The sequence below is a fragment of the Trachinotus anak genome, unplaced genomic scaffold, assembly GCF_046630095.1.
Source record: "Trachinotus anak isolate AG129_WGS33_773 ecotype Australia unplaced genomic scaffold, CSIRO_AGI_Tana_v1 ptg000015l, whole genome shotgun sequence".
Classification (NCBI taxonomy): domain Eukaryota; kingdom Metazoa; phylum Chordata; class Actinopteri; order Carangiformes; family Carangidae; genus Trachinotus; species Trachinotus anak.
The window spans coordinates 1,840,619-1,866,264 of NW_027273866.1; the positions used below are offsets into that span (position 1 = coordinate 1,840,619).

Consider the following 25,646-nt stretch of genomic DNA (forward strand, 5'->3'; position numbering starts at 1 on the left):
TATGTGTGTGTTTGTGTGCACGTGTGATTTTGTGTGCAACTGTGTGTGTGTCACTTGCGGTGCAGCTTGGTCACATGAAAATAGTGCTAATGAGGGACTACTGTTCACAGCTGGCACCAGTGGTCAGACCTCTGCTACACACACACACACACACACACACACACACACTGCCTGAGATTAGAAAGGGAATAATGAGTGGGCAAGATTTTCACCAGGCTTCATGGAGAAGGTACATCCTGTTAACATGTGACACATGTTTTGTGGAGTTTAGAGCTTCGACATACAGATTCGGATGAACTATTAATTGTACAGCTAATAATTGTCAATGCTAGCGTTGAATTAAAAGCTTTAATTGTTTTTTTGCCATGCTAGCAGTGTGGCTTCAGCGATGGCAGTGCCCAGTGGTCTGCAGTGTCCATTCATGGTTCCCAGAGGAGGAAGCCTAATGATGTTGGTGATTCTCTGACTTTCTCTGACTTTTCATCAAGCACCAGCTTCAAAATTTCAATTTGTCCAATATTTTGGTTCATGACTAAACACAATTTTCAAAGTGCTAAATAGCAAATGTTAGCATGCTAAGATGCTACATTGAGGTGCTGACAGACAATGTTAGTGACTAGCTTGTGAAGAAAGTCAAGCATCTAGTAAGACTTTTTAAGATTATTTGCTTCTCGGGACCAAAAAACAGTCCCTGAAACAGAACCTTGAAATTTCTTTAGATGACCGGACAAAACACTCCTGTGCAGCTATTTGCTAACATTCTAGCCTAAATTAATATTACAGGCCACTAATGTCCTGTATGATGATGTACATCTTAGCTTGTTTTGACCTCTCTCTGCCCTTTAGTATCCAAAAATACATTATGTACAACACTGAAAAATTACAAAATTACAAAAAATGAATGAATTAAAAATGTATTAAACAAATATCTAAAGCGTTGGCACTAGAAAATGAGGGAAATATGTGGCTCTTCAGCTGCTAAATGTGTTCACAAGCTATTTACCAATCTTTTCTCTCTCTCGCCATTTGGAGCTGAGCAGGTACTTTACTGTGGGTTTTCACTGAAAAGAGCTGCCTGCTGTGGTCAAAAATATAAAGCTCTGTAGAGCTGCAGATGCAGGTGAAAAATAATTCTCTGTAGTTTCATCACTACAAGCAACCCCTTTCACATCATCATTTGATACACTGTTAGTGTGAGAATTTGATCATAGCTGATTTAACTACTATCATGGACATAATTAGTGAGATGGTGAAACAAGAATCACAGCAAATTCCAACTGGGCTTAAAAAAGTACTCTATTTATTATATCTATTTGAATATATTTCTATTTTTCATATGGCATTTATGTTACGTTACAATTAGTTCTTTCTTTCCTCTGTTAATACTGGCATCATTCTGTTTTGTCCGATGCCATTTTTATTGTTTGACCATTGCAGTAGAGGCGACAGAAACCTTTTTTGACTACAGGAGCAGTCAAAAAGGCTTTTAGTTATGGGATAGTTCACACCGAGTGCACGCAATTAAATGTGCTCACACCAACACACATGCGCACATGAGTATTCATTCATATTCACATGTACACACCAGCACATACAGACATACAGGCAGCTAAGGGCCTATTGCACCAGTTAGTAATCACTGTCCCATTAGAAGGCTTTTGGCCATAGGGGGTTGTTTTAAAAACCTTAATCCCTTGTCCCAGCAGGGGTTTTTGCTGGCCACTGCCCAGTGTCCAGGTGATACATAATAGGAGGGCAGTGAATGCCATTTTCTGTGTATGCGTGTGTGTGTGTGTGTGTGTGTGTCTTGCTCACAGAGTTTTCTCATTGGAAACTAGCCAGCTGACAGCATTTGGCAGTGCCTGTTGAGTCTTTGTGTGAAAACTTTTCTCAGCCGGAGAACCAAACACACTGTGTAATTGTTGTTCGTGTCAGACACAATCTACTACAATGTGCAGTTATTGCAGGCAGATGAAGATGGATCTCCATGTTCAAGTCATTTCAGAAAACAAAGAATCTTGGGCTTTTTTGTGTGTTCGTTTGCTCTTCTGGTGCCTAATTAGAGAGTTAGATTAAAGCAGCCAGCATGACTCAAGAGCAGCCATCTCATCCTGGATCCTTTTGATGGAGGGGATCCGCTACTTTAATTACTGGTCTTCATTCACTCATGTTTCACTTAAATTGCTCTGTGGTCACATGATGGGGATTAGCCACTACTCGTGGTCATGGTTGGTTGTGAGAAGATCACATGGCCTCTGAAGCACTGATCACACAGACACACCAACTAACAAAACACTTTCCCTTGTCAGCTTCAGCTCATTTACATATTATTCTGCCTGATGCAACACAAAACACTTAAGAAATGAAGGCTATCAAAGATCAGATTTTTTTTTTTTTTTCACATCTTTAAGCCATTTATCAAAGTGCATATTTCAGAATCCCAGGCTGGTAAAACAGTGTCGAGAGAACAGAAATAAAATGTACAAAAGACCTTTGGATTGCTTCTCTGGATCCATGTCTGCTTCTGTTGTAACTTTGCTGCTCTGTATGCAACATCAGATCCTGCAGGGAAACAGATGCAGTTAGTCCATATAGCACACTGGTCAATACTAAGGAAACCTAGGAGAATGATTGCTCCTAGGCAGTATTTCTACTAATGAAAAACATACATAATTCCTCTAGCCAGAGGGGAAGATGTGCAGTGGAAACAGTAGATGAGCCCGGGGCCACGAGTGATACATTACTGCCTAACCTTGAGGGACTGCTTGGCTGACAGTGGGATCAGAATAGTGCAATCAATGCCACATGCTGAAAGGAGTGAATGCATGCAGAGTGGGAATCCATCACATCTCCGTGACAAGACAGTCTTAAAGTTATGTTTCTGTTAAGAAATGTCTTGATATGAGGTTACTGCGTGTGACTGTACACATGTGTGCTGAAACAGAAATACAAAACAAGTGAATCAAAAAAAAAAAGGAAGAAAGAAAGAAAGAAAAAGTGTGAGTGGGGAAAGGCTATTAAAACCATGTGTTTGGGGCAGTGCCATGCAGCTGAGGGTGCCAGGAAGGAGAGATGGCAGGGTGATTTTGCAAAACTGCGCGTTGGCTCTGGGTTTGACTCTGGGAGAGAAGTGACATAGAATTAAGGCTTGAGAAGCAGAGATGCATGGGGGGAGGACAGCCTGGCAAGCTTTGGTCATGGGGATGTGGAAATAAAGTTTTACATCCCCAGCTGTTTTATAGTGCCATTTACTAGAGAGCAGGTGCAAGGCTATTAAAATCTCTCTTTACTAGTAAAATCACATCAGAATGAATTGCACAGCCGGGCTGTGTGACGACAAATAAGGAGTTGAAGTAGGGCAGTAGCAAGTGAAGATGAGAAGCAGGGAGCAGCCTGCAGGAGTGGGAGAGTAGATCCTGAGGGTTAGAGGTTACTGCTGCAAGAGTTGAATCACCCCAAGTTCACAAACTTATCTGTTGTTCAGCTAAAGGTTTGGATCTTTGTCTGACTTCTTATGCTGCACAGAGTTGTGTGTCATTACTCCCTCAATTTCATACACAAACGCATGTGTATCTCCTCACACACAAATCAGCGAGGGACAGAAAGAGAGGCACTCCCTCTCACGCAAAGAGCCTCGATTGTGTCAGTGCATCAGGCGTCCTGCCAAAGGGAGGGGGAGTGAAAAAGTTTAGGAGGGGGAGGGGCCCACAGGTGCCGAGCCTTAAGCCTGGGGGAGGAGTGGAAAAGAGAGGAAAAATCAGGGAGAGGCAAGTGGATGCATTAGAAGAGAGGAGAGGGGAAGGAGGGAGGGAGCCAGCAGCTCCCCGTCAACCTCCTCTCCTGGTCTGTTATTCTCTTGTGAAGATGGGCAAATGAGGGCCAGCGCACGATTTTTATGAGTGTATAACAGCCAGTGGCCTCAAACAGGACAAGGAAGCCAAGAGCACGCCAAGGCCTGTGACAGAAAAGGCTAGAATGGAATAGCGTGACATCCGAATGTGTCAACAAAAGGAACTGAAGCACTTTCTAAAGATATCCGAGCCATGACATATGCTTGCACTATAAATGTTTTCCGTGAACTTTTCCAAAATGTGTGTGAGAGGCAGGAATAAGACTCAACATAAAAACGTATGCGTTTTGAAATATAAAGTGCCAGGTTTCTTTGTATTTCAACACTAGTTTTCTTTTGCTTCTCTGTCCCCCACTCAAATGCACGCACACATGCACACACATTAAATTAGCTCCTCTCAAAAAAGAAAGAGAGAGGAGGGGGGAAAAACATGCTGGTAGATTGTATTTGCTCAGCAGAATTTAATATGAGCGAGCTGGAGGTGCTTTTCTTCTGGGGCCAATTCCCTGGAGACACATCCATCTCTGGGAGATGGTTGGGAGGACAAAGGAGGACTGCCCTCAAGGCTCAGCCCAGGCGTGCTTAAACACGCGCGCATACACACACACACACACACACACACACACACAGAGCATGATCACACATGCAGATATCAACAGTTTCAAGCGCACACACAGACGCGCACACAGATGCATATATTCACACAAGTGCAGTGCTCAGACAGAGACTGCCTTGTCTGACAACAACTACAGACTTGGTCAAACAGAAGAAGGAGGAGGGAGGAGGGAGTAGAAAAGGAGTTGAAAGGAACACCGAGAGGTAGAGATGTATAGTATAAAGTACATAGATGGACTAAAGGAGAAGGCATTTAATGGAAAGTGACATGGTGCATGGAGGGACTTGAAAGCCAGTGACGGCTAAAGAGAAAAGGAGAAGAAAAAGAAAAGTGAGAGGAGGTTGAAGTGAGCAGTAATGCCCCATGACAGCGCTGTCAGGCTGAGGAAGCCGCATGAAGACTTGTTTATATGCAGAGTCGTGGCGGGCTTGCCGGGCTGCTTGTGCTGCATTTTGCGCCCCGGCATTTCACCTACTTAATGTCAGTAGCTGTCAGTCATCTCAGACATCTGTTTGACAGCTGACAGCCCAGGTAACAATGGTGCATAATCTCTGAGATTTCACCTACACCGATAAACTGGACCTAGAAAATAAGAAACTCCAAATGGACACTCCTTCACATGTATCCCACAAACTTACCTCAGCATATCAAAACCAACTGCAACCTATTATACAAATGTAATATGTAGTTTAGGGAATTGGGTAATTGTGTTTTGGTTAGTTGGTATAAAAAGTCAAGTAATCACTCTAGTGCGAACCCCTCGGAGAATTCATGCCCTGGAACAGCCCCTGGCCCTGCTTAGCTCATTTCCTGTTCCTGGCGGAGGCAATGAGGGATAATAAGCTCTACGCTACGCTTACTGCTCTTGATGATGTGGTCACGCAGCTCCTCATAATACGGCAATCAGAGGGGAGTTAGAGAGAAAGGGCAAGACAGAGAGCTGTCTCACTAAATCCCCCTCTGCTGTGATGGATGTGACGGATGCAGAGAGTTCCTTTAGAGAGAACTAGGAAGACTGTGTTGAAAACATGTCATCAAGACCAGAAAATGTGATGCAACCAAAAGGAGTTGGCTCATCCTCAATGTCTGAAGTGATGGCTAGAGTGAACCACTCCTCTGGTGTGGTGTAGCGTGGCACAGACAGCCAGTCAGATATAAAAGCAGTAGTCTCCTGAGGAATATTGGCAAGACAGGCTGTTGTCGACGGAAACTTGAAAAGATCGTATTTCTGGCCGGGGGGGTGGTGGGTATACAGTGCTGTCAGACAATTGTGATGGGTTATTAAGAGAGACGAATAGGAGTATGCACTGTCAGTCGCCAAAGTGTGTGTCCAATAAAGTCACTCTCTTTCATTTTTAGCATTTCAAAACAATTACAACAATGTATAACATGTAAAAATGTGCTGTGGCTGTTAAATAAAAAAATACTCCACACAGAAACCAATAAAAAGGGGGATGTGAGTGATTCACATTACAATCCTGCAGCTTGAACCAAACTTCAGTGTGATTGCTACCGCAGCTCCACTCGAACCCTTCCCCTCCCCCCCACAGCAATCCCGAAATCATAAACAGATCCTCGGCTATTCTGCAAATGGTGGTTCTGCCTGGGTCACACTGAGCCCAGCCGGGTCGCAGATACCCATGACCAACATTATTACACACTTACCCAATTACCTAGTGAGCCTGGGTTGGTGGAGGGAGGAGGGGGTGAGAAGAAAGGGGCACACACCACGCTCATATATATATAAGAGCATGCACACAGGGTTAGCAGGAGGCTACAGGGGTCATCAAGTGCACAGACAAGTGTGAGTGGATATTGACAAAGTGCACTGAGTTGTGTCCAGGCCTGGCTTTTTCCCAGCTGGCTTTGGGCCACGATACAGGTGTCACACTAGATTTCACCCCACCCCACCCCTCCAAAAAAAAAAAAACCTCTCCACCCAACACCCCCCTTTACATATCGCTCTCCACAGCTAGTGTGAGCCTCCACAACAGGTGCAGTAGGTTAGGCTGCAGGCCCCAACATGCGAGGAAACAGACTGTTATTGTGGGCCTTCCTTCCATCATCTCCCTCTCTTTTTTTCTTTCTCCACCTCTTCTCGTCCCAACAGCCCCGGGGAGCAATCGAGAGGGTCCAACCTGAACATGTAACCTGAGTGCAACTCCTCCGTATTGTGCAAGGATGTTGAAAAGAGGAGGGGAGGAAAGTGGAGGATATGTTGCACATGCAGAGGATTGGACAGCTTGGCAGTGTGTAGATGTGTGTGTACTTGTGTGCGTATTTTGGAAGCAGTAAATACAAGGAGCGTGAAATGATAGATTCCTAACCCTGTGGCTGGCACTGGTGCAGTCAGTTGCAAGATTAGGCACACTGCTTTCACTTGCTGACAGTTTGATGGTAATTCATCCAAGTGTCGGTGTCTACCAATAGTGACAATATAAAAACACATGTGCTGTCTGTGTATTCTGCTTGTACGCTTTCAACTGTGCATACACATACACATAAAGTTAAAAGGTTAAAGTTTCTTTTAATATGAAAACAAAACAAATGTAAAAGTTGCCATTCACAGTGAGTGCTCTCTACTGTATTTTTGCACAGCAAAACTTTGCAGCCTACTGCATTTCATTATGAGAAATCCAGATGTGCTTCTTGGCTGGCAGTGAATGTCTTCAGCTGTGTATGACACTGTTGCTGGCCTCCCTGCACTGAGCGCAGACAGAGAAACGACGCCTCAGGGCAAGGCTTTCTGCTCTCTCTCTCTCTCTCTCTCTCTCTCTCTTTATCTCTCTCTCTCTCTCTGCCGTCTCTCTCTCCTTTGTCTCTTTCTTTCACCCTCCTCCAATTACTCACACTTTTCCCCATCTCACCTCTCATCTTTTTCTTTCCCTTTTTTGCTCTTCATTGTCCAGTCTTGCTTTTCACCCTTCTCCCTCATCTCCCTCTCTCTTGCTCTGTCTTTCATGCTCTCTCTGCCACTCCTATCACATCATCTGCTCAGGGAGACAAAGTTGGTCTGACCAGTGACAGGTAGTGAGAGGGCATGTGGGAGCTGGCTCCAGAAAGTCTGCCCCTATACCTACTTTGACACTGGCTCTCCCTCTCTTTCCTTCTCCCCCTCACACACATGCACGCATGCTTTTTGCAGCCTGCATGGAGGACCAGTCATGTCAAATGTCAGCTAACAAATTAGTCAAAGTCTTCAAAGAGAGCAAGGTGTTTCTAAGATCTGTCAAGCCAAACATCAACTTATTCAATGTTTTTGAATGAGTAACACACCTCAAGGCTTCAGCAGTGAAATTTCAAAGCTGTGTTCTGAGGCAAGTCCTCGTTTTGTTCTTCTTCTTTTCTTGTGCTGAGACATACAGAGAACATTATGGGAGCAAATGTCACAGTGTGTTAAATAAAGGATCACAGAGTTTTGACTTTTGTGACTTTATAAGAAACTAAACCTGTTCTGAGATTTTTGTTTTAACATTGATCTTTTAGACAACAGGGCACATCACAGTTGGTTTTATGCACACCTCTGAGTTTTCCAAGAGTGGAAAACCATTGTTCCTTTTTCCCTGTGGACTCACTGAGAGTTATTCAGCAATGGTAGTAACACTATTATTCTGTTAGTTCTCCTTTTCTAACTTATCAATAATCATCTCACTGTGCCATGAAATTAGATTCTTACTCACTTCTCAACTCATAGTTGACCTCAAAGAAACCCACCAGACCAGATAGTTGTGTCATTGTGCCCTCTATTGATGTAAACATGCCATTGCAAGATGAAGTCAGTCTAAATGGTCATTTTCTTGAAGGTGCAACATATTTCAAACACTTTTGATCATTTGTTTAGCTCATCATCTTTACCTTTCAGCTAAAGCATTATATGGTCAAAGGAACCCAAATCTACATGATCCTCAACAGATGGGATGATGTTGGATAAACGCGACTCACAAAGAGCAGGATGCATCAGAATTGCTTCAGTAGTCTCACTGACCTCAGTCAGACAGGTCACTTGTCATGGCTGATGTTGGGCTGCACACTGAATCGGATCTGCCACAGCTGACAGACCACCGTCTAGACAAAGAGCAGACCCCTTCCTAGTATTGTTTGTTGGTGGTTAGTAGTGGGAGAAAAACAGGAAGACAGTGTGACTAAGCCAGTAAAAAAAAAAAAAACCTGGGCCCAGGAGGAATAAAGGTTTCCTCCCTTTAGATGTTTCTTCTCACATGAGCTGTCTGGCAGGCAGGCAGGCAGATTTATTGTCAGGTTGGTGTTTCACGTGATAAAATGGGCCTCAATGCCAAGATGAGGTGAGTTTCTGGCTACACTGCACTGCCTGTGTCACATCACATGGTGGCAGCACCACATTAAGAAACAAAAAGGTAATTTCAACACTCTCTCTCTCTCTCTGGCATTCATGTTTACACCTTTACTTCAGTCCTGTTCTCAAATTCAAGTTTGCTTAAGGACAGCATTGTCAAAGCAAGATGTACAAAGTTTACAAGCTGAGGGTAATAATTCAGAAAAATTCGCAACTTCTGAGAGCATTTTGTGCCTTTTCTACCCACAGAATGAGGGGAGCAAGAGATTCAGAATGAAGAAAAAAAAATGTCCCTGGCGAGGCTCAAGCTCACAAATTTGCAATTACATTGTCATCACCTTAAAAGAATAATTTGACATTCCGGGAAGTATGTACATTCCTTTTTTTGAAGAGAATTAGATAAGATCGATACCACACACATATTTGTACATTAAATATGAAGGCGAGGCCAGCAGCCAGTTAGCTTAGGTTAACATAAAGATTGGAAGCAGGCAGAAACAACTAGCCTTGCTACGTCCAAAATTAACAAAATCCATTCACCAGCACTTCTAAAGATAACTGATTAACACATTATTGCTTGTTTGTTTTATCAGTACAAAAACCAAAGTGTAAAAATGACAAGTTGTGGTTTTTGTGGGGTAATTATGAGCCAGAGTAGCTTTACGCAGGGTGCAATTACTTGTTCTTGGAGTCTCCACTGCAAAGCCAGGCTAGCTGTTTCCTCTTTTCCTGTCTCATGCTAAGCTAAGCTAACCTAATGCTGGCTATAGCTTTATGTTGAATGAAGAGATAGAAGAGTGGTATCCATCGTCTCATCTAACTCTAAAAAAAAAAGTAAATAAGCGTATTTTCCACAGTGTTGAAGCCATCATTCATGCCAGAAAGCAACGGTTCCAACAATCCAACTCTCTGACGTGTGTTTTACATAACAAGTAAACACAAAGTTTATGGATTCACAGAAGTATTTATACAGCAGGTAACTTAAACTCTCCTTCCCATTTGACCTGTATCTACTTTCCTTTGGCACATGTGACTGCAAGTATGCACACGCCAGCTATGGTAATGATGTCAACTCATTGCTTCACCTTCATAAAGGTCAGAGAACTCACACATTTCTCACATTCTTGCTCCTGCCGCCCGTCCTTCCCCCCACAAAGACAGGAGTAAATCTGTGTCCCAGACATAACATTAAGCAGTGATCATTTTCCCCTGGCAAGGTGGTTGTTTCACCTCAATGTTTGAGTTAGTGGCACTGTAATTATGTCAGAATTTACAGCTGAAACACAGGCTGTGACATTCCTCTGCCAGCTGGAGGTCTGCCTGTAAATCTGGCACCTTTACCTGAGGATCCTCCCACAAAGCCCACTGAAACCACGAGTATCATCTATATGCAGCCTCAGGTGTGTGTTTGTACGTGCAGAGGGAGAGTAGAATATAATACATTTTAATCAAGAGCATAGACTGCAAGGAGACAAGGTTAATTATATTTAATTAATAAGCATCATTAGCTTAATTAATTTTTACTGAACGAACACTGCAGATAATGCATTAATATTTGATGAAATGGGAGCAGATTACTCGCTGTTGCCTGCTCATTTCTACATCTTTGTCAAAGGTTTAGAGTTCATAACTCAGTTGTTCTTATCTCTAATTGGGTAAAACAATTCTCCAACAGAGAAGACAGTACTCCAAAATATGTAGGTGGCAGAATGACATCAGTGACACATGATGACAAGTGAACCTACTGATAGAGGTGTAATTGATCTTTATCAGTACAGAAACAAAGTCCAAAAAAGAAAAGCTGCACTCATCAACATTTTTAATTGAAAAATGATTAAATGATGTAGTGTGGAAGGTGTAGTGACAAACTGACAGAGAATTATCACCGGAATCTGCATTTCCCTCAGCAGCATTGAGCATTTTAGTGTCTTTCAGTTCATTGTTTTGGTTTTCCAACTGACAACTTCACTGTTTTGGTTCAGTCTCTTGTTTTGTGACCTAGTAAGCAGTTGTTGTCAATGAAAAAGTATTAATAAACCTATTGTACAATATCTTTACACCACTTAATGGCGGACAAAGAAAGTTGGCAACTAGCTGGTAAATATCGTGAAGCATTTCACAGTTAAAGAGACAGATGTCGCTCAAGAATTGGTGAAGACCAAAAGACAGTTAGAGGGAGTGTGAATTTTGGACTAACTTTTGTGGCCAGAAACATATCTTAGAATAAATGCTGACTTTGCTCCTTGCCTGCTGGATTGTGTTTGCTAACAAGGTGGTGATATGTCAACGTTGTGTTTAAAGCCTGTTTTGCTGCCCCCAAGTGTAACTTGCAACTGTGCAACTTTAATACGATTCTGGTCTTATGACATAAATTGGCCTGGTAACATTACCAGCAGGAAGTTTAGGGTTTGTTCATGTCTGACGCCATGATCCACATCAAACCATATAATAATCCGTCCGTCCTTCAAGCTCAATGAAACTTGTCTATGAGGACAGTTTCAGTTCATCTACGTGACAAATACCTCCAGCTGCAACCACTCAAAGTAGTGTATGACCGGACAGAAAATCTGGGTTACAGCCTCGCCTTCTACTCATGTATTGTAACCAAACACCCTCCAAAGCTCAAACTCTCAATGGTCCCATGTATGAAAGGGAAGACCACACTGGGAAGGTGTTGTGGGAATGGGACACAAGAGTTCTTGTAAATTCCAATCCACCAAGGAATTCACCATAGATTTGCAGATTAAAACTTCTAAGAGGTCCACTTAAAGTTCCCCTGGAGCACAACAGGGGTGAGCGAGTATGATACTTATATGTCAGACAAGCTGGTGGCCATTCACTCCGCAGGGTCACAGGATCTCATGGTAGAGAGGCTGGAGGGAGAGTGAGAGGCCCAGCATAAACTGCAGCCAGAGGATTTGAGCCATGACTGTAGGAAGGGTCTGGGGCTGAGTCAGAATGACTCAGGGTGCCAGTCAAACCTAGAAACCTCATGTGTTATTACAGCTCTTTTAGAAAGTGTTAGTTGAGAGAAAATCTTGACACCATACACAGTGGACTCTGTGTGTGGTTATTCTATTAGCACTGTATGGCTGGCTTAGACATTGTTACTTTATCCATGCTATCAACAGTGCTAACGTGTGGATGTTTCCCATGTTTACCATCTTAGTTTAGCTTGTTAGCATGCTAATAGTTGCTAATTGGCACTATTTGAAGCACTGCATAGACTGGTGAGAATGCCATTTTGCAGGTTGGATCATAAACCAAAGTATTAGACAAATGGAGACTTGTTAATCTGTGCTGGAAGAAAAGTGGCGCTGGTGATCACCCAAGTCATTAGGACTTATCCTCTTGGGACCGTGAATGTTGGTACGAAATTTAATGGCAGTCCACAGTCTACTGACAGACTGCCATCCTTAGACCCATGCTGCTAGTGTGGCTAAAAAAAGTTGATCAATTCCAAGTATTCATGACAGGTGAAGGGCTCATCCTCCAACACTTGTCCAATCAAATCTCATCTGTCTCGCACCGCCTCATGAAAACAAGCGAGAAGACATTTATGTTATCTCGCATGGCAGTGATTTATATGTCAACATATATGATGTACCACTCTAAAGGTGACTGGGGCATCTTATAGTTACATCTTCTCCCCATTACTTGACAGATTACAAAGCCAAAGCACTGTACCTAACCCTCTGGGCTGTTTGAACTCACTGAACCCTTTAACATTCAAGCAGGACTGCTTACAGCCATAAGAAGAAGGAGGGGACTCATGTATCATTGTGTTGCTATTTTGCAGCCGTGATGACTCTGGGGGTTCTCTGACAGAAAGAAGAAGACTGCAGGAGACCTGACAGTGTCAAAACACATTATTATAGTGCCTGCAAGGAAAACAGCAACTGGACCGGACCTCACAGAGAGAGAGAGAAAACACAGACTGAGAGAGGAGAAAGGCTAAAGAGAAAAGGACAGAGACAGAGAAAGATAAAGGCCAGGGTGGAAGAGGAAAACATGAATAAAGACAAAAAATGTTTTTGTAAAGTAGCCCTGGGAATCAGCTCTGATCTCCTGTAAGATGAGTTACTCTTTCTGTTGGACTCCTCTGATCATTTCTGAACTCTTTCTACAGAGGTCCTAACAAATGAAGAGCGTGAAGTGAGAAACAAAAGCACTTGAGTCCCTCTGGATGGCAGTAATGGAAAAGAGTAATCATCTCTGACTATTATGTCTTCAATATGCTGTACAGCTGTCTGTTTCAAAAGAAAATCATTGTGTTGCGCCTGTTAATCATTTTTGGTTCATTTTCTGAAACGTTTTGGTTTGTTCACATCTCTTTGTCTTTGTCTCATGTTTTTTGTCATATTTTGCCTGCTTCTGTTAAAAAAAACAAAAAAACGGTTGACCTCATCTGTTCTGAGTTTGAAACAGGCCATTCATTAGTGTATGTGTTGCTTAACCTCCATGCTAAATGCTCCATATTTCCACTGTTTAGTAGATGTCTGAATGGCTTTGAAACTCTTTCAACTGTCAGTATGCATTTCCATTATGCCCCCTCACCCACCCCAACTCCTCACCACTACCCCCACCCCTTGGCCTGGATCTGAAAAGTATGGCTCAGTCCACCACCCCGTGCTCATAGATAAGCTGTGCAAAGATGATAACCACCACTGTACACTTGGGGAAAAATCCCTGAGTACACCCCGGTGACTTGTAATCAGGTGTGCCGCACGCTGTCCACTCGACATGCACTCAACTCTTTCTGTCACACTCCACATTCAGCCCCGTGTCACCATCAGCCTCGTATTGCCTGCTGCCAGTTAGGTCACCTCCAAACCGTCAGTCACACCCATCTACATCCCAGAAACACCTCCTCGCCTCCACAGCAGCAGGGTGTAAATCAGCCGGCTGCCTGTGCTGCAGAGGGGAGGCACGAGAAGCAACAGGAGTGGGTGACAGAGAGAGGTCATCTAATCTGTGGGACAGATCCCACACCCCCCTTCCTTCCACCATCTGATAGGGCTGGAGATGACTGGACCACCTGAAGCTGTATCCACAAACTGGGATCACAATCATCACAGCAGGGACTACAGTGTAGGAGAGAGTGAAGCTGGCGCCCCTACTGCTGTACTTTCCCAGAGATCTGTGACTCAGAACATCATTAGCACACACACACTACAGTTATTAAGGCCCTGCAAAACGCTTTTCACTGCCCCACCTTTTCCCTCTGCTTGCTCTGTTCAGAGACTCATGCAAAGTTACCAACACCCAGGCACATGGCATAACAGATCATGCTCTTGTTTTGGAGACCACGATACAAAACAAATCTAATTAGCTTTGTTTGGACCTAATTTTGCACTTATTTGAACATACATACAAAGACAAAATGATGGATGATCTGACTGTGGTGTTTGATGTCACACTTAACAATTGGTTGGCTTAACAAGAGGTTGTTCCAAATACCACATTCATGCAATGTTTGACACAGGGCATATGCTCAAAGTGAGTCTAATGAGGGTGTATTCTAGTTTGGTGCCAGTCATTGTATCGTTTACTGCTGCCCCTGAGAGGAAGACAGGCTTCTTTCATGATCCACTATAGCATTTACACATCTAATTACTAGTATAGATAGAGAGGCCCTCTGAGAGAAGCCCCGTTTGAAAGCCCATCGCTCAGGCATATAGGTCAGTGCTGCTGAGCCACAGTCTCAGCAAGTGAATGGAAACCGAGGCTCTCCAAGGTCCTGGTCTGATCTGTCGTCAACCAGCAGTGGGTGTCCAGCCAGCGGTCAGCGGGTCGACCCATTTGACAAGAGCTTTAAGGAGGGGATGGAACGAGAGAGGGTGGGGGCAGAGCAGGAGGACAAGAGCCGAGTTGTGTTGCAAGGGCTGATTATGCGTGCTGCAGGGCTGGTTTCCTGGATGTTGTGTTTGTGTTGGAGCGGGTGGCTCCAGGCAGATGTTGCAAATGAAGGAGGTGCTGTTGTGTGTTGACATTGTGGAGAAAATCATCCCAGATGACATCTGATTGGTGTTTGAAGAGGAAATGATTCCAGTGACAGTGCAGAAAAATCCCTGATACTGGATCATCTACACACTTTTGACATGTTATATCTTGCATTAATTGCTTTCCAGTAATTCTTAGTAGTTGCTCAGAGTTGGCAGCAACCTTCATGTAAAGCAGCAAGTGTTACTATCACACTTGACAGGTTCTGAAACATGAATGATCTGTCACCTGGGGAAAAATGTCTGCTTTGTTTCTTACTCACTTGTGCAGCAGGAAAATGGAACAAACATAATTTCATATATATTTGAAGCAGTGTTGTTACCTCCGTATTTTTAGTACCAGTGGCACTGTCACATTCAGCCTCCAGCTGTGCCCTCTGCCCCCCATGTAGACCATCCATCTGCCAATATAAGCACACAAACACCGCTCCAACAAACATCAGATGACCTTTTACCCTCCTAAAGCCACCTGCATACACAATCTAACACCTACAAACACAAGTGAGCACACACTCATGCACACACAAGAGGCCGAGCTGTCGAGTGATATACGACCTGGATAATGCCTGATACGTTTGATTAGGAGGCTTTGACAGACTTTATGACTGTATTGTTGACCTGAGATAGAGAACAAATGGCACAGTGGTGACAAGAGCCTTACTGTAAATGCACTGTAATATGACATTACTAATATATTCTCATTCCTTTGCTGTGGTTTTATAAACTTTTATCGGCTAAATTCAGAGGGGGTCTAACCACGTTTACTGGCATATGATTAAATTTCATAAATTCTATCATGGTCTGCCCTGGATTGAGTAGTTCATGTCGTACTTTATGGGTGATTTCAACTATTTTAACAACTATATCCGCTCTTAAATTGGCAAGTTGCCCTTAAAATCGCACAACGTTTCTCCAAATCACAGAATATGAAGCAGAAAAGGGAACTTGCATTCAAGGCACTCAAAGTTGCATCATTGCGCAACCCGGAGACGAGTAGCGAGCTGAGATAATTCAGTTCAAACACGCCCTCCTTTCGCTTCTTGTGACTGGTCGGCTCCTGTGTCACTCAAGGGTGGGGGGGGGGGTACGCCGCTAATTTCTATATGCCTGTATGTCAAATTAGGACTCAGATTGCGTCCTGGTGTGTGGCTGTCAGCAGCAGCAGCAGCAGCAGCAGCAGCAGCAGCAGCAGCGAGCCTCTCTGGGATTTCTGCGTGTGTTTCAGTCAGATGAGACGCTCGGGACGTGCGTGTACCTGCGCACACTGAGCCACTGCCTGTGGATATTTGCTGCCGCTCAAGACGCGTCCGCGCACTTCACACCCGCAATACTTCTGCTCCCGAAGCGAGCTGCTGCGTTATAAAGAGCGCGCCCGAGGGAAGACCCATCACCAAACTTTTAAAGGAGACTTTGCAACTTTGGCAGCATCCAGTCGTGTGCACCGCTGTGAGTTCATGTGGCTTACTGTTTGACAGAAGCGGGAACATTTCTCTGGGAAACTCACTGAAGGCTTTTGAAACATGTTCGGCAAGTGCTGCGTTGTGATACTGAACGTCCTCTTTCTGGTGCGGGCGCTCTCGGCTCATGAGTGCACGCCGTGTGATCTGCGGACTTGTCCAGTCAAAGCCCCGCACGGCTGCGAGGGTGGCCGGACCTTGGCCAGGGATCCGTGCGGATGCTGTGACCAGTGCACCCGGCTGGAGTGGGAGCCCTGCGGCGGACGAGACTGGACGCACGGCTACTGCGCCTTGGGGCTGACCTGCGCCTCCGTAAACAGAACCGGAGCTGCCACAATCCCTGAGATTGGAGTATGTAAAGGTAGGTGAAAGTGTGTCGTCTGAACTTTATTAAAATGCTGTTAATATTTTTTTTTTTTTTTTTTTTTTTTAGCAAATCATAGGTATTGGCCACCTCAAAAGAGAGGGAACATTTTAAATGCTGTTGATGGGTGTGTGACAAAAAAACTGGAGGCAACCGTCCCTTTCCTTAAATTGGCTTGAGGCATCACTATTCAGCTGTCAGTCCAGCGCTGCCTGCAGTGACTGTGTCGCTGCTTACCTTGTCTCTGGCTGCCTGGAGCAGCTCCCCAGGTCTGAGGGGCTCTTGACTGCCAGGAGAGGAGTCATGTTCTTCCCCTCAAAGCTTCATTCACTCTCAGCTCAGAGGCACGACAATAAGTTTGGCAGCAGTGATTTGGCACCAGGTTACACTTCAACTCTAGTGGGTCCCGTGCTTTTTGTTTTACAGCTCAAAGAGATATTTCTAAGAAGGCAGTGAATTGAGGTGCACCAATGGTGTGACCAACAATGATGACTGAGTATTTAAACTTGGAAGACACTAATTTGATAAATAAGCTGCCCTTTTGTTCTCTGTATTGTTTTGTGTGTGTGTGTGTGTGTGTGTGTGTGTGTCAGAGCTGTATTGGTTTGACAGCATGATTACAAAAGTTCCCAGCAGATTTTCCTGTGAATCCACAGCACTGTGCTCTTCTGGGCTGTTATACTGTGGATGTGCTCATTTTATGCACTATTTGAGCGACTTTCTGAACTTCAAAGAGATGCGCAGGGTGTCAGGTTCTGCACAGTGAGTGAAGTAAGTAGCAATGGCCTTCCCCTGAGGAGCAAATAACCAGGAGGACCCCGCCCCCCAGCCCTTCCACCTGCACTCTGTCCAGCCTGTTTTGGGATGATTGAAGAAGACTGACAGAACTGTAGGAGAGCAGCTCTCAGTGGGTGTCTGGATCCCCTGACCCTGCCCTCCCATCATCCATCCATGGGGTGGTCTGAGTCAGGGCTCCATGAGAGTTTACCAGGGGTCTGCAGCCCCAGGCCATCCCAGGAGACGCTGCTGCTGATTGTGCCCTGTGTACAGGTTAGGCTGGCGTCTGGAGGACATCTCTGCAAATTAACAGCTTTGGACCAAGTAGGAGGCCTAATGGCTCCTCTGATTGAGTCGTGCCTCTGGTCCTGTGACTCCAGGGGCCTCAGAACATGCTGCTGACCCCTAAATCAGATACATACACACACAACCTTAATATCCCAGAGGGTCTAGGTGGGGGTAAATCAACACCTCCCAGTGTGTTTTCAAGGACCACAGTAGGCAGGCTGCTGGAGGCTGATCCCAGATTTCCCTCCTCTAGCTGCAAGGGTCTTAAAGTGATTAGACCCGCAATCAGGAGTAGGGGGTAAATGTTTCCGCTTTCTGATCCCCTGCCTCTGCTCACAGTTTTGATTTTCTGGGTGGTCAGAATCTCTTAGTGTGGGGATGCAGCAACCTCAAAACACAGGTGACATGTTGCATATTATATGAGAGGAATAGCTTGGTAATGCGTCCGCAGTCAGTTTTTATTCTGTTATTGTTCATTGGCTTGACAAGATTGAAAAACATATTGGAAACAACAGTTATAACCACTCAGGGCTCCTGCTGCCAAGGGGGAATCTGCAATAGTCATTGCATGTTGAGTTTTCCAGACTTGGAAATGTTATGTAAGAAACCGATATCAAAAAGGAATTGGAAATGAACTGTTAACCCTGTTTTTTTACACTGGGGAAGTATTTAATTCCATAATTTGTTTCCAGTAATCTAAATGCTTTTGAAAGTGAAAAACCAAAAATAACTGCATGAGGCCCCTAGCTTGCCAAGAACAATACCTGGGATATTCATATCAAATTTTCTCATGAAAGGAGTTTGGCATTAGAACACAGAAGCTGACAAAATATGTTAAAAAAAGTCGATAAAATGTAGTGGTTTCAGGTTGTGAGTTGTATCTTTTTCTTTTTGCTATTGTCTCCTGAGCCATCCAGGCACCTGTTTTCTGAGCGAGACCTTGGCTTTTCACCTTATTGCATCTGCCTCAGCAATCAGCCTGTCAGTCAGGTGAAATCATTCAGTCTTCGCAGCTAAATGATTTGTTGTGATGTTCTCATTGTTTTTCTTTGTCAGGCTTCCCACACCAAGTTTCCCCAATCTCCAGAGGCACTTAACATACCACGTAACAAGAGTGTCTGTCTTATAGGGACGCTATGTCCACTGCACTCCTTCACATGCCTACTACTTCTCCCTTCCTCTGGTATTATCTAATGTTTCAAAGACTTCCTTTTTAGCTCGCTATCAGCCAGAGGGCCTCTAGAGGTCAGCTTTCCCATCCTGGCTCTGGATGCCAAGACAAGCAGTCTCAGTGGCTGAGAGAGGAGTCCCCCTGGGATGAAGCCACAGACCTTGGCTAGAGTCATGCCAGGCCAGAGAGTAGATAACCAGGGTAGACCAGATCAGACCAGGGCTAAAGGGTACAAGGCTGAGACAGACCAGCTCAGAACAAACTTGGCCCACTGGGGTCAAGCTAAAATTAGTTAATGAGACAGTGTTTTCAGTGCTCAGGCTTTCGTTAATTGTTTTGACTCCTACCTTGTGCCAGAGTTAGCACCCCACACAGACTACCTTCATCTCAAATGAAAATACCCTCCCAGGCACAGGAAAGCCTCAGGATGGAAAAAATGTGGAGGTGAGGATCATTTTAAGGTGAGAGGAAATCACAGGGAAAGTTTTGGTGCCGCTTATTGAAAAGGCTTCTTGTGCTTTGCCAGTCTCACTGACTGTCTGGGAGAGCTATTAACGGCACCCACTGGCTCAGGTTAGAGGTAGAATAACCTTCATGTCTTTCATTGGCTGCTGTTTACCATATGGCTGGTAAGCATCCTGCATCACCCAGGAGTCATCCACATTATTAACCCCGAGTTGGGGAAAGTGTTTCCAAAGATTCTTGCTTTTGCAGTCATATTGAACAGTGAAATTTATTACAGCGAGAGTCTGGGGCTGGTTGCACAAAACATCTTAAGTTTTCTACTTATTTTGTTTTCTGCTTATCCATAGCTGAAGGAGTTACTTAAGGGTGTTGCACAGAATCTCTTAAAAGGTTTCTTAAGTTAAGTAATTTACAGCAAGAAAATTTTACTGTTTCCATGGAGACTGTTTGTTTCCTGGCATTGGCTTGTGATACCTGTTATCACTTTTGGGATTAAAGGAGTATGCTACTATTTCATCTTCTTGTTGACGGGAGCTTCACATTTCTCAGCAGACGGATGGTGAATGACCCGGCACACCACTAGACGGTCAGACAAGTCATAAATTGACTGCAGGGCAAATCTGTAATGTAGAATCAACTCCTCATCATTAAGGATGTCCATTGGTTTCTCCCACTCTTCTTGGGATGCGTTCATATTCTTGACTGATCACCATAAACTTAGTCATGTTGTAGTTAAGATAGACTCAGAGGTACCTTAGTTTTTTTTTCCTTAGTTGGGTTGCAAAGGTCTTTTGTGCAACAGTTTAACTGACTTTAATGATTCCTTAAGTGTAAGATCAAGATAATTGCTTAAGGAGAAGACTTAAGGGTGTTTTGTGCAACCATTTTTATTTTAAGGAAACCTTAACTCAGACCTTAAGGAAAATCTTAACATAAGGTGTTTTGTGCAACTGGCCCCTGACTTTTTCCCATAGTGGAATATCTGTTTTAAATTAATATGGATCAACAGATGTGATTTATTATGATTTACAGCGCTCAATTCTTTCCGATCCCTTTGGGTCATCCCGTTACTGTTTTTCCGACCCCTAACTGACAATGAAAAGGGTTCTTGTTGTATGAGGCTTTATTTCAGGAAGGATCATGACAGTAGTCAGGTAAATATACTATGAAGTGTTCATGTTTATCTTGGACAGTTAAACCTTTTCCTCTTGTGCATTGTTCTGGTGCGTAGCTGTTTGGAGAAGAAAGCCAGAGTATTATGATAAGCTCCAATCACGCTTCCACACTGTTGATTTGAGGCCTGGGACCTAAATGCTTGGGAAGGGGTTACTCTGTGTTACAGTTGGTCTCATCCTGTTTACTCTGCTGCCACTCTTACTGCTCTTGAACAGAAGGAGGGTAATTTGGGGGTATACGAGTGTTTATTTATGTATGAATGTGAAAGGAATACTATGAGTGATGTGTATGTTGGGGCCCTTTAATCCCAAGGTTTTGGCAGTTATTCAGCTCACATGGCACTAACATTATACCTTTATACAATTCTTCTTGTTGTAAAGTTTCGTCCCAGTTGAGCTAAGTCTCGAGGTGCCACCTCAGGAGGTTAGGCTCACAAGGCCAAGGAACAACATGTGGGTATGGTGCAAGTGGCGTTGGTACAGAAGAGGCGTTTCGGTAACCAGCAGAGATGGAAACCCTGGGAGGGCCCCATGCTGTGGAACAAAAGCAAACAAATGGGCTCAATGGCTCAAGTAGTGTGGTACAATGAGGAGGGAGGAGAGATGGCAGCCCTGACATACACTGGTCAGTTCAGTAACTGTTGTGTCAGGGCAATGTGTTGCAACTGAGGCTGTAAGCTGGCTAAACCTTCAGCACTTTTGGGAAACAAATCTCCGCTTCTGGCACATTTTGCCTTGTGATTACACTTCACCTTCAACTTTGTCCAGTGCCTGTTTAAGGCGAGTGAAGTGGACAAGCACATCCAAGTGAGAAGTTGATGTTCTTTCCCTATCCTAACATTATCACTTCGGTCACCCACAGTCCTCCCTGACCATCCAGAGGCAGGCCTCGAGGACGAGCGCTGTCCCCTTGTGACCGGCTGCGACAGAGCTGGAGGACAGTGTGTGTGTGATGCCCGTCACTCCTGCTTGGGCTCGTTCACCCACCCAGACCAAGAAACCTGCATGAAGGCCACTAAGTCAGGTGAGCCCCTCTCTTTCCATCTCACACACTGACACACACGTGTTGACACACAGATGCGTGCACACACACAAGCACAGAAAGGGGGGGGGATAATGCTGTCCATTGAGAGGAGCTAATCCGTAACAGATGTGGCTCTGAGGTGACTAATGCTACTTACATATCATAGTGATGACACACATGCTAAGGCTTTGTCTAGTGGTTCCCCACTCACCCTTCAGTGGTGCCATTGTATGTGACTCACTGATGACTGTGGTTTGTGTGTGTGTGTGTGTGTGTGTGTGTATATATGTGTGTATATGTGTGTGTGTGTTCATGGCTGAATTTCAGAGGGTCGGAAACACGAGCACCGGGAAAGACACAGAGAGAAGTATGTGGGACCATCCAACCCGGCCTGCATGTTCTCTGGGTGTAACCTGACCGCTGAGGGCTGTGTGTGCGAGTCTCAGAGCTGCCACCACCACTTCACCTACATCAACCGCAGCCAGTGCCAGGAAGCCGCAGGTAACCTTCAAATGACCTGCAACTGGAAGTGACAACCACAGTGATTCTACTCAGCTCATATAGAGGTTTATACCTGAGTCTGACATAGATTCCTGCAACTACAAAGTTACTTTTACATCACAGGATTTTATCTTTCTCTATGCTTAATACAAACAGTGCGCTACAGCTTTTGCCCTTCTCTTGTACAAATCACCTCTGAGGGGAACATTCCTTATGTCCCAGCTTGTTATGTCTGAGGGGAAGCATATTGTCACTGACCAATGAAAACCTTGTGAGCCTAAAGTTAGTCAGCTTTAATTTTAAACAAAGGGGTCCTTTAAAGTTCATGTGCTAAAAATTGTGTGTGAATCTCTTCTGTCGTTCTATCTGAATATTTGCGTGGAACCACAAAGCTTAATGTGGACAGCACTTCCCATTGTAACAGAGGGTGGGAAATGAAATGGAGGAGGAGGAGGAGGAGGAAGAGGGAGAGAAACAGATCAATAGCACAAGGTTGATGTCATGAAAAAGAAAACAAGGCAGAAAGATGTAGAGAGTGAAAAAGAGACGGTGTGAAGATGATGGACGGTGTAACAAAAAGAGAGAAGGTCTCCATGTAAATGTATAGAGTGTGAATGCTTGCCCCACACTAGAGGGGGGGGGGTCCTTTTCAATGAACTGCGAGAACAGAGGAATGTGTGATTACCTCCACTCTCAGCCGGTTGCCTGATTGACACTTTTCAGTGAAAGATGTTATTGGCACAGTGAGTTTGGTTTCCTCATTTGGATTGTGAGGTGTCTGGTAGATAGGCAGGCGTTAAGTGTAGGCTGCCTCCTGAGTGACATTTGAAAAATAGAACAGGATTGCCTCGGAGTGAACTCAGTGAACCACTGTGTATGCTGGGTAAACCTCATTTTACTCAACGCAGCTTTTTGAAGAGTGGGAAACTTTATTGAATTCGGGAGGAAAACAGTTTGAAGCTGTAGTGAAGATTAAGTCCAAAGCATGTGACCGCGCCTGCTTGTGTTTTTCTCCACGTCACTCTCCTTTAGGTTCCCCCTCTTTGCAATTTGCTGACATTTCAATTGAAGAAGAGATTGAGATTATTTAGTCTGAAAATAACCCAGAGGTTATTACAGAACATTTACGGCCCAGCTGTGTGGATTCTTGTTCTGAAGTAAATCCCACGGAAAGTGTGTTCATCAAACATTATATTGTTTAGACGTATCATCATTGAAGTCTAGTGTTCCAATGAAAGACTCACTGTGAGTCTGTGTTTTGCAACTGCCTCATCTCGGAGTCTGAGCCCGATGGATGACAGTTTAAACTCACACCAGTGAAAACTGTAAACAACATTTTTCAGCAGCTTATGAGTTCTCACCACAGCACACACCCACCCCTTTCTGATGGCCCCTCATTAAGCGAGAGACCAGGATGTGTGTGTCTGTTATGTCTGTTGAGTATGCATGTGCAATGTGGAACGGTGCTACACATGCGCACGCTCACATGTGTTTTCTATACCATGGCACGCGTCAGTGCGTGTGTGTGTGTGTGTTTAAATGAGCATCTGAGCCTGCGTGTCTGCATCTGTGTTTGCGCATGTGTCTGCGTGTGATAATTATCTTGTTTGTCTAGATGTCTCGGCAGAGATTTTTCCTTTTGTCTGTCATCAGCAGGAGCTTCCTCTGCCAGCAGACTGGGACTCTGCAGTTAGGAAGGATCTTCTTCGCTCACTCCTGCAGGACTCCATGGTGACGGTGTCCATCAACCCCTTGTTTTCTTCAGGCGCAAGCTAGTAATTAAGATCTGTGTTAACCTGCCCTGCTAGAGCTCGACAGTAAATATCCTCTTAACTCTGCCTGCACTTATCTTCTGTCTTATCACTTGAAGAAACCTTTTTCAGACATCACCCAGACCTTGGATTCTCTTCTTCTTCTTGAGGCTCACACATGGATGTAGTTTGGCCTTTCACTTTCCCTCTGACTCACTCAGCGGTCTTGTCACTTCATCCCTCCGCTGTGACTCACAGTGCTCTGTTAAAACTCAACATCATTTCTGTTTCGTCACCGCTGGTGCTTGATCGCCTAAAATTGCCGCTCCTGGTTTTAGTGGGATATTGTTCTCTGCTGGTATACAAGACGCTGATGTAATTTGGTGGCAAACGTTCAGTCAGAAGCAACATGGTGCGCCAGACATATCACCCACATGTCAAGGAGTAAAGAGGATGTGATAAGTGAAGGAGAGGGAGGGGGAAGGCAGACGCCGGAAGATAGGAAATCACAACAGAGGGCAAACATTTTGTTGAGGTATTTGTGTCAAGTACAGGCCCCAGACTGTTGGAAGGGTGGTGTTTGGTAATTTTACACTCTGGGATGGTTTACATATTTCATTCATGATAAGACCCCTAACGGCTTTTTTGGAGGAATTCCCTTGCTGTTGCTCACTGACGGGAACAATCAACAGCGGTCTTCAGCAGACAGGGAGGTGGTGCCTGCTATGATGTAACGCCACAAACCGACTTGTTCCCACAAATCTACTTGCCCACCTATGCCACCTCTCTCCTCTCCTCCCTCTACCCTTGTGAAAGGACTGTTAGTTCTGCTTGGCTGCAGCCTCTTTGTGGCAGGGCTATTACTGGCCGAGCCAGACCGCCACAGGCTGGAAGGGGTGCGAGACGTCTCAGTGCCGTGTGTGTTTGTGTGTGTGTGTGCGCTGTCTGCTGTGCGGAAGCTGTGGCCCCTGTTGTACTCTCCAAGCTGCTTGTTTCCCAGTGTGTGCGTATTTGTATGTGTGTGGGTAGTGATTTCAAAGAGGAAACAAAACTCTTGTGTGGTAATCAAGACAAAGAATTTCCCTTAAAGGCATGTTGGGATCGCTGTCATCCCACTCAAGACTCATGGTCAGCCGCGAACCAAACCAGCCAGCATTAGGCCAGCAGGGAAAGCCAACACACACACAAAGCCTCAGAACATTCCTCCATGTCCGGCTCTAACCTTCAGTCCATTCACTAAATCAAGGCTGAAAACCCCAGTTTATTGACCCAACCATGACCATTAATAAATCAAAAACACCTCCACTGCAACTCAGGCCAACTCCTGTTGTTCACAGACACATTTCTCCTATCATCAGTTATTCTTTTCCCTTTCCCCCTCAAAGGGAACCGATCCATATGGCCAGAATCCATATGTAACTCAACTGCCTCTTCCAGAATTTATGGAACAGCTGTCCTCACCCCAGCTCTCCCATAGAGTGTTTTCTACATTTGCTACAGATTATTTTTTTGAGGTAGTCTCCTCTGAGGGACAGTACACGTGACAATTGTTTAGTTTTGCTGTCCAGAGCTTTATGTATAGTACCCTGGAGCAGAGTACGTCCATATGCGTTCTGTGCCAGATACAGTGATGAGAGACCATGCCCTGTAGCCTGATAGAGGTCCCTCGCGCTCTCTGTCATTGGCCTAATCTTATTGGCCATCTGACGTTAAGGAAAGGGTGTGTTTCAATGGAATGCACACATGCTAAGTACACTCGCTATGCACACGCACAAACACATTCACGAAAGCATCTATGTGCAAATGTGCACCTACACGTGGACACTTCTCATTACCTCACCCAAACATGCTCATTCACAGCTGCAGCGGCGTTGCTCAGGACACTGAGATCAC

At 44.6% G+C, this 25,646-nt stretch overlaps 1 protein-coding gene across 1 annotated transcript in view; it reads left to right on the forward strand.

Moving 5' to 3' along the window:
- The first annotated feature begins 15,907 nt into the window (after window positions 1-15,907).
- crim1 (cysteine rich transmembrane BMP regulator 1 (chordin-like)) overlaps window positions 15,908-25,646 on the forward strand; it is a 32,597-nt gene continuing 22,858 nt past the window's right edge. Inside the window, exons 1-3 of the mRNA XM_071497468.1 lie at window positions 15,908-16,598; window positions 21,340-21,501; window positions 21,829-22,002. Of these exons, the coding sequence (XP_071353569.1) occupies window positions 16,301-16,598; window positions 21,340-21,501; window positions 21,829-22,002 (634 nt within the window). The 5' untranslated portion in view covers window positions 15,908-16,300. The remainder of the gene's footprint in view (window positions 16,599-21,339; window positions 21,502-21,828; window positions 22,003-25,646) is intronic.